The sequence below is a fragment of the Columba livia genome, chromosome 6 (genome assembly GCF_036013475.1).
Source record: "Columba livia isolate bColLiv1 breed racing homer chromosome 6, bColLiv1.pat.W.v2, whole genome shotgun sequence".
Lineage (NCBI taxonomy): Eukaryota > Metazoa > Chordata > Aves > Columbiformes > Columbidae > Columba > Columba livia.
The window spans coordinates 37,404,192-37,416,300 of record NC_088607.1 but is presented as its reverse complement, the minus strand read 5'-3'; the positions used below and the strand labels follow the sequence as shown (position 1 = coordinate 37,416,300).

Here is a 12,109-nt window from a genome sequence, read left to right as displayed (position 1 = left end):
TAAAGGAAGGAGAAAAATGAGAGTTTTGTAGCTTGACTTCAGAAGTTAATTTTTTTGCTAACAAGTGGGTGAACCTCAAGAGATTTGGTTCAGCTCAGGTGTTTACTCAAATCTAAAAAGAAATCCCTTCTGTGAGAATCTTTGCTGGAGCTTTGATCTTCAGAGGGATGGCTCAATGTCACAGGACACAGCTGTGACAGTTGTCCCCTCATTGGGAAGTGACTGCCAAGAATCACAACCACGCTGTGCCAGCCAGGAATCTGTTCCAGATCCTCACACAGCAGCGATCAGCAGGAGGAAAGGGTCATTTAATAAACTGAATATGATGTGAGAAAGGTCAGAAAGTCAAAAAGAGATGGAACCTCCCATTTGAAAAACTTAAGTAGCAATAAGAAATACAAATTGTACCAAGTGTTCAAAAATGTCAGGGTTTATGGAGAAGAGAGCTGTACCAACAGCCCAGGTTTAGATACTTGTGGCTTTTCTTAAATGAGCTTTTTGGAAACACCCTGTTGTGCTTCTGCTTGTGAAGATGTAGCAGAGGCCCTGACTGCAACAGAGTTTTTGTTAAACCTGTCACCCTTTGGAAACAATTATCTGTGAAGGTTCATACCTTCCCTTGAGACTGTTATGACTGATTACCTGACATTTTTATTATTCAGGAATCTCTGGTTACCCCAGAAAATGGGTCTGAATCTGTGCTTTGTTGTTTCCTCCCTCCACCACAAACTCCTAAAAGACGTTGAGGCCACTTAGATAATTTTACAGACTGAAACGATCAGCCTCGTTTTTATCTTTTATATGAAAGAGGATTTGATTTACTGGAGCATAAAAAACAGTTGAATCCAGAAAATTCTCCTGCATATATTAAGTGGAAACTTCCCACCATTAAAAAGAGAATGCTTACCGTGTCTGAATCTTCTGCTCACTGTGTCATGTTTCATCATGGAGTAAATGTGCACAGTTGAGTTATGAACCCATTAAAATAGGGTTTGTCAAGAAAATGCTAACAGAATTTTAACTGGGAGATTGTTAAAATCCTCCAGAGATGTAATGCTGTCCTACCTGAGTGCTTTTGCCAATGCAAAGGACGTGCAACATGCACCAGTGACATCTAGTGTGCAGCAGATAATTACAGCTCCCTTCGCACTCGCTTTATGCCATGTGAACCATCATTGCAGGTCTTGGAGCTGTGAAAAGGGATTTTTGCTCAAATACCCGGAAAACGTTTTGCAGAAGAAATCAAGGAATTGTGAACATCAGCATAGCATACTAATACGATGGGAAATTATTCTTCAGAAGACTTTGGGTTGCTTTTTGTGAAAGTGTGTCTGTGAGTGAGCAGCCACCGCTCTTCTTTGAAGTCAGTCTCGTGAAACCGGCACCATCTCATCATCTGGCCCGAGTTCTTCCGCCTGTGCTGAGACCCGGCGGATCGTACACACACAAGTCAGAGCACATTCTCAGAGTTCAAAAAAACAGGGGCAAACAATGCTAGGAGCGTCTATCAGTAAATTAATTAGAGAGGAAATCAGTGGTAAGAACTGAAGACCCTTGAAGAAATGCTCTTTTAGGAGTGTAATTTCTGTCTCACGATCAGACTAAGGAAATAAAAGGATTTATGTTTGGCTACCTGTCTTTAAAGTACCAAGGATCAGATCTGATCCTGAACCTCCTCCACTGCATCTGCCTTGTCAGGGGCTGTTTCTGTCCTTTGCTTGGTGACTGTTGTTCCAAGTGCCTCTGGCAGGTGATGTGTGTTATTCCAGGTTGTGAGCAGTGACAGCAGGACCTGGTCCTGCTTAGCCTGGGTTAAGCCTAGGACCCAACTCTGGCTTAACAGGGTGCCCTGTAGGCCTACTTGAAACAAGGGCTTTTCTGAAAGCTGTGTAGATAGACAGACTGTAGTTCATGCTAGTTAGACTATAGTTACTACAAGTCAAGATTGTTCTGGTATCTGATGGTGTGTGGAGAATCCCTGAAGTTTGAACTACAGTTTATTATGAGCATTTAGTGCTTTTCCTCATAGAAGAGGTGGGAAACTCCATAAGAAATGGCCTGCATCTTCTCAAAACAAAAAGAGGCAGTTTACAGCAATTCCATCTGTCATCTTGTGTGACCTTCAATTTGAGTTTAAGGAAAGGAGTACAGATGATGTAGCATTTTCTAAAATGTTATTGTTTTCCTTGTTACAATTCTCCCAGTCTCTCAGGAGTGTTGCTGCAGATGCCACCCCAAAATTGCCATGATGGAGAGGATGCTGTCACATAGTCTAAAGCCAGTCAATAAACTCCCTCAGCACCGTGACAAACATTGAGAGGACACAGGAAAAGTCTTACTCAAACCATTTGCTCTGTAGTACCAGCACTGCAATCTAAGAAAAGAGAGACATGGAGACTAACTAGACCGAGCAGATGTGAGAATGAGGCTCACAATTGATGCAGCTGGGGTGGGTGGGCATTAATAAGAGCATAGTTTTCCAAATCCCTTTTCTTTTTAATATGGAAAGGGAAGTTAAAAGGGAACAAAGTGTAGGCTATCCCTCCAGCTGAAGAATTTCCCTGAGAAGCTGAAGAAAGTCCTCTAAAAATTACCGCTTTTAGGGTAGCATAAAGTTGAACTTTAGGCCAAGGTGGTCTTTAGGGATGTGTGCAGGAGGGTTAGTTGATCCTCTGCAACAGCCCACTGAAGGAAAAAGCACAAAGCAAGCCGTTTGCCATGCTGCTCTCAATGGCACAGAGAACTTTTTGCTCCTAGAAACAGGATAAGCTTCAGTTCACCTTCCCTCTTAAGTCTTTAAACTGTGTTCTGGTATTAAGTGCATCGGAGTTATCACTGATACAGGGATTATGGGGAATTACATAGTTTTTAACCCAACAGTAATTCAACCACGGTTAATGAACTCAGCTGTAATTGTTTCCTTTCGTGACGTTGCAGGTTCCTGGATGGCAAACTGCTGGATATCAACAAGGAGTTCCAGCCCTACCTGGGGCAGGGGGGGCGCATCCTGGAGATCCGCACCCCCGACGTGGTGGCCAACGTGAAGAAGCAGGCACAGGCTGTGGGCTACACGGAAGGCGCGTTACTCGCCCTGGCCGTCATCATCATCCTTTGCTGCATGCCGGCTATTTTGATTGTTATGGTCAGCTACAGGCAGTAAGTACTCCTCCTCCTCGTGTGGTAGCAACGTTGTAGTAGGGATGCTGCATTTTCTTAGCAGAACTGCTTTGAAAGTTATGCTTGATTGAAAGGAAATTATTTTCGTCTCAGTGCAAAGAGTCAGTCAGTGGTTGATGTGGGCTCTGCTTGAGAAGAGAAAATGCACAGAAACTGCATCTTGCTGTAGCTAAAGTTGTGGTGCAGTGATTGTTTTAGAGGATGTGCCAAAACACAAGATGAAAAGCCAGATGTTTGAAATGCAAGTGGAGATCCAGAGCCATGCCAAAAAAAAAGAAAAAAAAATAGAGAAAAAAGGTGCTGTTTCAATAAATAAATCAAAAATCCAGGTGTCTAGCTCAGGCAAAATAAGAGGACTTAACTTCTTTTATTTGAATCTTGAAATATTCAGTTATTTTTTTTCCTAGCTGTATGCTTCTTGGTTGCAAATGTTTCATGAAGAACTGATTTTGTGCCATTTTAGCACTATCTAAAGCAGCATACACCGGAGAGAACCTTCTTGATATTTCCACTCCTCTCACAGACACAAGAGGTTTAAGTAATTGGGCTAATAGACTAATGAAAGCATCAACATCACTAACAAGTTCCTCTCAACTAAGCCTTTTCAGGTACACTCATATTTACAATCAATGCATTTGCACTTAAAGGCTGTATATATATTCTTTAATTTCTTATGAAATATTTCTTACCTCACATGCAACAAATTAGCAGTTGTCTATAAAACCCGCTACTAGTGAAACACTGCTGAACCACTTCAACCTCCAATTAGTTTGTTGTTGTTATCTGAACTGCCTGATTCTTTAAGAAATTTAGTCGTACTGCTTTTCCTTGACATCTGGTAGATTATCAATCTCTTTTAAGATCTTTCAGGAGTCTGCCTAAATTCATTTCATCACAAAATCACATTTTCGTTGTCTAGAATTATGACTTGGAGTTGGATTTATAGCAAACCAGTGTGAATAAACTATACTTACATGAAAAATGTATCACTGAAGAGTGCCAAAGAAAATAAAGGGCATTTTAGTGTTAATATCAAAACCAAAAGCTATCCTGAGCCTTATGGTTTGTTTTTGCATTACAGCACCTTTTTTCTCATTTTCTAAAGGAGTTTTGGTGTTTTTCCTGATAACATTCTGGCAGAGCAGGTGCTGCAGCCTCTGAGATTATCCCAGGATAAATATAACTGGCATACAGCACATATCATAGAAATGTCAAGATTTTCTCAATCTTAAAACTTTTTGTGTGCTTTCCAGAGCAGTGAGCAGCTTACTGATTCTTGCAAAATAATAGTTACTGAAAACTCTTTTAAGTTATAAAATATCACTGTTGAAGTGCAGCTCAGTGCCTACATTTCTGACTTGTAAACAAGCCAGAAACTATCATTATTCTCTTCTATTAAACAGTGTCTTTTGAAATACACTATCCCGTACAACCCCATAAGGTAGCTATAAATAATGTATTACGCGCTAATCACAGAAGACTGGTATCTTCTAAATAGCAACCAAAATAATACTCGCTCCCTGTTGAAGATGTTTTCTGTAGCATTCTTGGAACATGTTAAAATGAGACAATAGTTCTAAAAATGCATCCCAAGTAGCCCACCTGTTAAAGCCATTTCACGAGGTCTCTTCGTGTCTTCATGTCTCACTTTTCTGGGTGAGTGGCAGGGAGTTGTTTTTGGGAATCCCAAAGCAGTTTTCCCTGCTGTAATCCATGTTTATGCTGACTACAAAATTGTTTCAAGAGTATCACAAATAACAGTTAAACACTGTTCAGCTCTGGAAATTAGGATTCTTTAAACATGTCATTAATTCTGTAATTTTATGTGTGGAATAATTAAGTAGCATCTAGTTTATTACTCCTATTAGGCTCACTGTTTAGAACAATTGTTGCAAACGGAATTCATTTAACCTTCATTTTTATTTCTTTATCTTTTTTGCATAACAAAACAGATTCAAAGAGTAAGTACTTATTTTCAGCTTTGTTTCTAACAGCTTGTATAGGAATACTGACAGCCTACCAGCCTTTTATTTTTAAGAAGGGGCACTTGGCATTCAGTAGGAGTTACTCCCTGTGCTCCAGCTCATTCCTGAACAGCATGTATGGCGATGTTAAAAGTTACTTACGTGCCTACGCTATGTATTTTATTACTGCATGTTAGCACACACTAAAGGCAGCCCAGTTCAGGACATTGCCTGTTTCCTGCAGAGATAAAAAGTCAGTATTTCCATGTGTGTGGTTTTCCTCAAGCAAGTGGCTGTCAGGCTGGAGTGACAGACTGATCAGGTATCACTCACCCTCAAAACCAAAGCAATGGGGATCAGTCGTGCTACAGGGACCACAGGCTTGGCTTTCTAGAGAGGAAACAGGAATTTGTCTGAGAGTGAATTTTCCCCTTAGGAAAACTGTTCATTGAGACAGAAATTTACCAGCCAACTCTAATGAGAAAGGAGTTGTAAGTGATAAGTTAAACTTTGCCAGAGACTTCTTTTGTGTTTAGATTTTGTGTTCTGAGTTTCTTGGCACTTGAATAAAGCCCATGAGCTCACTGTCTCCTCTCTGAGCTCTGGGCAGCCAAAGCTCTTCAGGAGAATAGGGCCAAATCAGCACGTACCTTATTTCCTGGGAAACACCTGCTGCGTCAGGAGGTTTCTGTCCAGGGGGAGCCCTGGGATTCCACTAGGAGACAACAAATAACTGAGCTGAAAAAGCCAGAAAAAGATTTATCAGATTATTACTTTTCTTTGAAGAAGACAAAATGCAGGGATGTTTTGAAAACTGCAGGGTAAAATATAGAAAACTGTACATCTTGGCTATTAGGGTACAGAGTGTTTCTAATGACTATTTCTCCTTCCCTACGCCACTCACCAAAGGCGACAGGCGGAATGCGCAAAGACTGCGAGAATCCAGATGGCTTTACCAGCAGGGAAACCAGCCGGCACTGCAGCCAATAACCTCTACGAAGAGCTTGGCGACAGCACCATGTAAGTATTCCGGTGATACATCAATGGAATCGTTCATGTCCGAAGCCGGGATTCACTTCCCAGGGATATCGGTTCACGCAGTTCATGTCCAGAAAGGCTTTTCTTCATGAAGGGGTTTTCCCTGGCTGCTCAGACATCCAGAAAATAAATAGGACAACTCTGTAAGGAGAGAAAAGCAATGTAATGTGTTAATGGAGATTTCTTTTCATGGGAGAATCTTGAACGGCTTCTAAGTTGGTAAAAAGCAGGGTATAACCAGATGGGTTTTCCCAAACGGGCCGTTGTTACCGAGGAGCCTGGACCCAGTTTCTTTTGCACCTTTGCAAATCCAGGCCCATGTGCCACGGTTTGGAAAGCTGAGGGCTGAACACACCCAATGAATTTGCTGCTCCAAAGTCATCATTTGCTGTAATAAGAAATAATCTGCTGGGTAAAGTGGGGGGTTTGTTCTAAATTTGAAACTAAATATTGAAATCAAAGATGAAGGAGCTATCAAAACAGAGAAACCACTGGCAGTTCAGCGAATGTATCTTTTACTTATTATATGCTTATAAAATAATAATATTGCAAAGATGCCAACATTTACATGCTGCTGTAAATCTGAAGTTTATGGGCTCCAACAACAATTTAGATCTCAGTATGAGAATATTAAAGCAGAGAACAGCCAATTAATATTTATATCATACCAGGGGGGGTGTTGATAAGCTCGCCACACTTACTCATCACTGTTTGTATTTAAAAACAAAGTAACGCTGAAGAGCGTAAGGTGAATAATGTGTTTGGAGGCAGGTAGAGAGAGCTGTTGGTGATGCTGAGGCTTGCCCAACTTCTGCTCTATTCTCAAGCATTATTTGTTTTGCTCAGAAAGTTGCGATTTTACCGATGCTAAACCCAGAACAAGCTGCGTTGTGCAGGGTTTTTACCTGCACGTTTTTGTTCCGGTTTAGTGCTGCAACATATAGGTGCAAAATTACAGATGTGCAACATTGACTCTAGAGGCTTAGATTTATGTTCATTTTGACTAACATAGTTTTCATTGCACTAAAAATGATGCCGTATTTGGAATATTTGCTCTCAGATGTTTTGCTTACAGCTAAAATAAACACACATCCATCACTCTAAGGAACTGACTAAATATAAACCAGTAGAAGTCCTTACAAAATAAATTAATCTCTGTAGGATTTTAAAGAAAATAACATGCTTTGATAAAAACAATTACAAAATATCTATTTTTTCCTGTAAAAATTTGATTTCAAGGCACTTGGGATATTATACTTTAGGAAATAGCTTTTATTAACATTTTTCATGAATTTTAGTACAATATTTCCTGTCTTTAGTTATCCTAAGACAGTCATCTTTCATTTGCGGTCCTGCCTTGTGTCTCATTTTCTTAATTTGGTGTTTATAGCAAATGAAATGGAACTAAGCTCTTTAGTTTTAAATCTGTCTTGTCTCATAATTTTCATTTCTCTCTGTCTTTGGATACATAGGCATCAGTAAGTAAGCTCATTTCATTGTCTTAATATTTGTAGCTAGTAGAAACAGTAGTTAATTTTCCTTTCAGTAATTCCCATTAAACCTTGCAATCTGAAACTCATATTTTATTTGTCCATTGATTAAGCACAGGGAAGACATTTACTGTGAAGTTTCGATACTTCTGTGCTTCTTTATCCTTTTCTCGGAGAGATGAAGTATGATTGCTGAACTTGAATGGTATTATTTCTAAAGCCAAATCATCCTACTACCTTAAAAAAACAAAATCAAACCTAAACCAAAACACCACTGTGTACACAGAGGTTTCCTTTCAGTTCATGGATTTCAGATCTCACAACTGGATGCAAGAAAAATGCTTCTTGTCTGCTACATACAATTCCTTGCAAGGCAGGTATTTTTCTTTCAATTTACAGAAATGTGCTTCAGACTGGTGAGCTGATGTTTCACGGTGATTAAAATACCTGTACATAACCAGACTGCAGGATAACCTCAGCCTTGAGAGGCGTCATGTGAATTGTGGAAGGAACCATGGAGCTTTGGAAATAATCAGTTCCATTAGCAGAAAGGTTATGTCGTCTTGCATGGGCCTCCTACTGGAGGGTTTCCTTCAAGTTCAGAATCATTTCTTTCTCTCGCTTCTAAACATATCAAGGGTGCTCGACCCACCTCAAAGTAAAGAAATAGTTTATTATTGGTGTGAAGTCAGTTATTTTTCAGGCAGTTCCATTGTGTCCGCCTTAGGTGGACTGGTTTTTGGAGAACTGTGCTTGGGGGGAGTTTATTCAGCACTGTGAGCCTTGGTGCCTTCGCTGGGTGTTATTGCAGCTGGGAGAGCGATCCCTGTGCTGGGATTGTTCTCGTCGCCCCTCTCGGGTCCCGGTGGCCGTGAGGACGCTGGAGTTTCTCTGTGTGGCTGAGCTCCCCGTCAAAACAACAGGCAACAGTTAGGAAGCAAATGTGTGTCATGACTAAATACAGGCCTCCGGGGACTTTTACATATTAAATAACTTAGAGGAGATTTAATCTCTCTTAATTGACTCCTATCCAGTATCTAGTTCTTTAAAATTCTCTTCTAGTTTTGCTATGGAATATTTAACCACTCAAGGCTAAATTTCCATTAATTTAGAGTAGGTAATATCGTCTGAGATATGAAAATACAACACCAAAAGAGAGGGAGCAATCTGAGCAAGAGATCTAAACGTTCATCTTCCAGCATTCATTTAATCCTGTGAAAATGCAATTTTTCCCCTACTCCTTTTGTTAATAAAGCCTAATGCTTTTTTTAATATAAATTGTGAAGAATACAGCTCAAATTTTGTTAGAGATGACACTTAGAATTTTTAACTTGGAAGGTTTGTATGAAAATATTGGACAGCTTTAAGTCACTAAAAATGTTTTATATGTTTTTTTTTTATTTTTGTGTGTGTGTAGAAGTCATTGCTACTCATGCTTATACTTCAGCTGCAGTTGTTTAACTGTGGAAAACAGGAAGGTTTTAAGTGGGGCATTGAAAATGTGGAGTTCCAGAGGTAGTGAAGCTTTACGTGAATTGTACGGAAGTGCAATTCAGTCTTAATACCCCATTTCTACCATAATGTCCCTTTATGCCATCATATCCTCACTATAGCCTCTCTAATAGATGTATTTAATATTTCAGAGAGCTTTTTCAGGCTGTTTTTTTGTTCTGTTTAGGGGTTTTGGTTTTGCATCCCCATGCTAGACAGATGTCTGTTTAGTTGCAATGAATTTGTAAATGGCAGCAATGGAAACACATTTTGTTTCAGTCTCGTTGTTAACGAGGGTAACCTTCTCTTCGAAAAGACAAGCTTTGGTTTTAGTTCTGTCTGATGTTGGCCAGTATCTTAAATTTGTCACAGATTGAGGAGAAATAAGTCTTTTCAGCCTCAGGTAAGCCTTATTTAAAATAGGGTTCTAAGGACACGCATTTCTAGCTGGCAGCTTGTAGATATGGATTTTGAAATACTATTTATCTTAAAATCTGTTCAGAAGTTTGTGGTATTACAAATACTTGAGGAGTGTAGGTTAATGAGGCACTAGATGAATTCCAGAAAATGGTGAGACCTCCTCCTCTGGGGGTAGAAATTCAGTGTAGTCCAACTGCATTAACCAACTTGGGTTAACGTGGTGCAGAGGTGAAATCCAGACACAATGATATTTCTGCATCCGTATGTGCATCCGAAATGCAAGACCCAATGCCCTGCTTGGCAGTTCTTTATAAATCAGTCTCAGAAGGATGGTCTGAGTACAAGATGCATCTCAGCTGACTGGCTTCAGCTCCCATTGGCCCATATATATATATATATATATCTAAAAGTGAATACTCTGTGAGGGCTGCATGCCACAGTGCCACTGCCTTTTGAATGATGGAGACACAATTATACCTGCATAGAGTATACATAGTATGAGTCTAGATTATCTCATAGAGAAACAGTATCACATAACGAGGTAGTGTTGATGTTTTGTGTCCCTGGCAGATAGGGTACAGTATTGACTGATATTTTTGAAATCTAGAGGGTTTTTTTAAGAAGAGGTTAAGATATTTTTGAACTGCTGAGTAGCTGAAATACTTAATTTTTCTTCCTCCTCAAGTCCTCTTCCCTTAAAGAAGATGCAGAAGTAAATGTCTTGCCCAGTAGTCTGGTAAACGTGGTCTTTCTGTTGGATAGTAGTAGTTTGCTAGAAGTAATTTATTTGCTCTGATTCATACCATAAGTTCTTTTTTTCTCTTTTCATAAGTATCTGTGTCCATGCATGTTTCCTCACATGTGATTATCTTCTTTTCTTTCAAGTCTTTTTCTTCTCTACCATTTCCAACAAAGCAGGGGAAAAAAGTCAGTCTTAGAAGAAGGAGACCGTCAGAGAGCTATAAGCACCTTTGCTTCCCGTGCTATTGCGGCTCACAAGCAATCTAATATCAATGGATCACTGAACAATAATCTCCCCAAATCTTCAAGTAACATTACTTTTTTATCTGATGAGAACCCATTAACTACTCAAAACCCGTTATATGTGGAAGGTGTCGCCCAAAGTCCCGCTGCTGCTGAGTTTCTACGGAAAAGAAGCGATGTGCTAGATACTCTTTCTCCTTCGAGCCTTGTCTTGGGAGACACCTCTTTGGGGGGCGGTCACCGCGCATGGACGGTGCCAACTCACCTTAATAGGAGACACGCGGCTGGCTCTCTGAGCAGGCCAGTGGTCATGGACCCTGTTCAGTGGCAGCAGGAAAGACTCAAAGCAGGGAACGAAGGAACTGAAAATCAAGATGGTGCTGATATTAGCAGTCCGCTATTTCAAAAAATAAGTGGCCCCAAGTTAACTGTGAAAGAGAAGGCAAGACAGTTTGAGCAGCAGGCTTTGCAGGAGATGAAGCAAGTGAAGTCCCCTGATGTGAGATCCCTCCGATCGCCAACACCCAGCATCCGTTTCCAAGAAGGAGAGAACGTGCTAGAGTCGTCTCCTCAAAGTGTGGTTGCTTCTCCTCACCTTCGCTCTTCTCCTCACCTTCGCTCTTCTTCTCTGTCCTCTCCAACACCTTGTGCTGAAGTTGTTGAACCAGAGTCCTCCACACTCCCCTCTGTCATCATCACTCACCATGACTATCCTGAAGAACCTTCTCCTCCACCAACTCGCAAACCAACTCCTCCATCTTTTAGGATAAAGAAATCAGTTTGCCAAAGTCTTCTGGCTCCTCAGCCCAAAGAAGTCACAGGAAGCATTCCAGATCCACCTAAAATTCCCCCCCCCCCACCTCCGCTGTTGCCACCTCCACCACCCCCCACACCTCCATCCCCTCCTCTGTTGCCACCGCATCCTCCGCCTCTGCCCGTAGCTCCTCTTTCTTCTTCTTCATCTCCTCTTAGCCCCCAGCGCTTCTCCCCTGCCAAGCATTCCAAATCCCCTGCCAAACAGCCAGCTGTCCCACCGCCAGCCCCTGTGCCAGAGCCTCCTCCTCGCAGGGAGCTCAAAGGGATTCTTAAAAACATTCAGAATTTAGCAGCCATTGAAAAGTCTGTGGCCAACATGTACAGCCAAATAGACAAAAACCACGTTCTGCCCAAGCACGTTTCAAAGCTCAAGGCGGTTGCCACACCAGAGCCACCAGCTCCAGAAGCTGCGGCTGAGCACAACCAGCAGAACGGCAACTTGAGCTGCGTTGTGGAGGAGCTTGAGAAACGCTTTCCATCTCAGTCAACAGCACTGTGACATTTTTGGTTGGATGTTTTCTGCATGTAACGTTTCGAGTGAGATGACTCTAATGCAGCACGTGGTATCTGCCTCAGACTCTCCAGAAATTCAGACTTTTTCCCTTTCTCTGCTGTGTATCACTACTTCCTCAGTCCAAATCCCAAAATTGAGAGACACTGTCTTTCCTGTTCACTCGCCAATTTGTAATGTATAATATTTCTACAAGTTGTTCTCTCAGAGCTACATCT

At 41.0% G+C, this 12,109-nt stretch overlaps 1 protein-coding gene across 10 annotated transcripts in view; it reads left to right on the top strand.

The window, feature by feature from the left end:
- Window positions 1-12,109, top strand: part of PCDH15 (protocadherin related 15) — a 695,403-nt gene that overhangs the window by 668,816 nt on the left and 14,478 nt on the right. For all 10 annotated transcript variants that reach the window (XM_065068175.1, XM_065068177.1, XM_065068178.1 and 7 more), the window contains 2 exons: window positions 2,938-3,156; window positions 6,051-6,161. In XM_065068175.1, coding sequence (XP_064924247.1) covers window positions 2,938-3,156; window positions 6,051-6,161 — 330 coding nt within the window. The remainder of the gene's footprint in view (window positions 1-2,937; window positions 3,157-6,050; window positions 6,162-12,109) is intronic.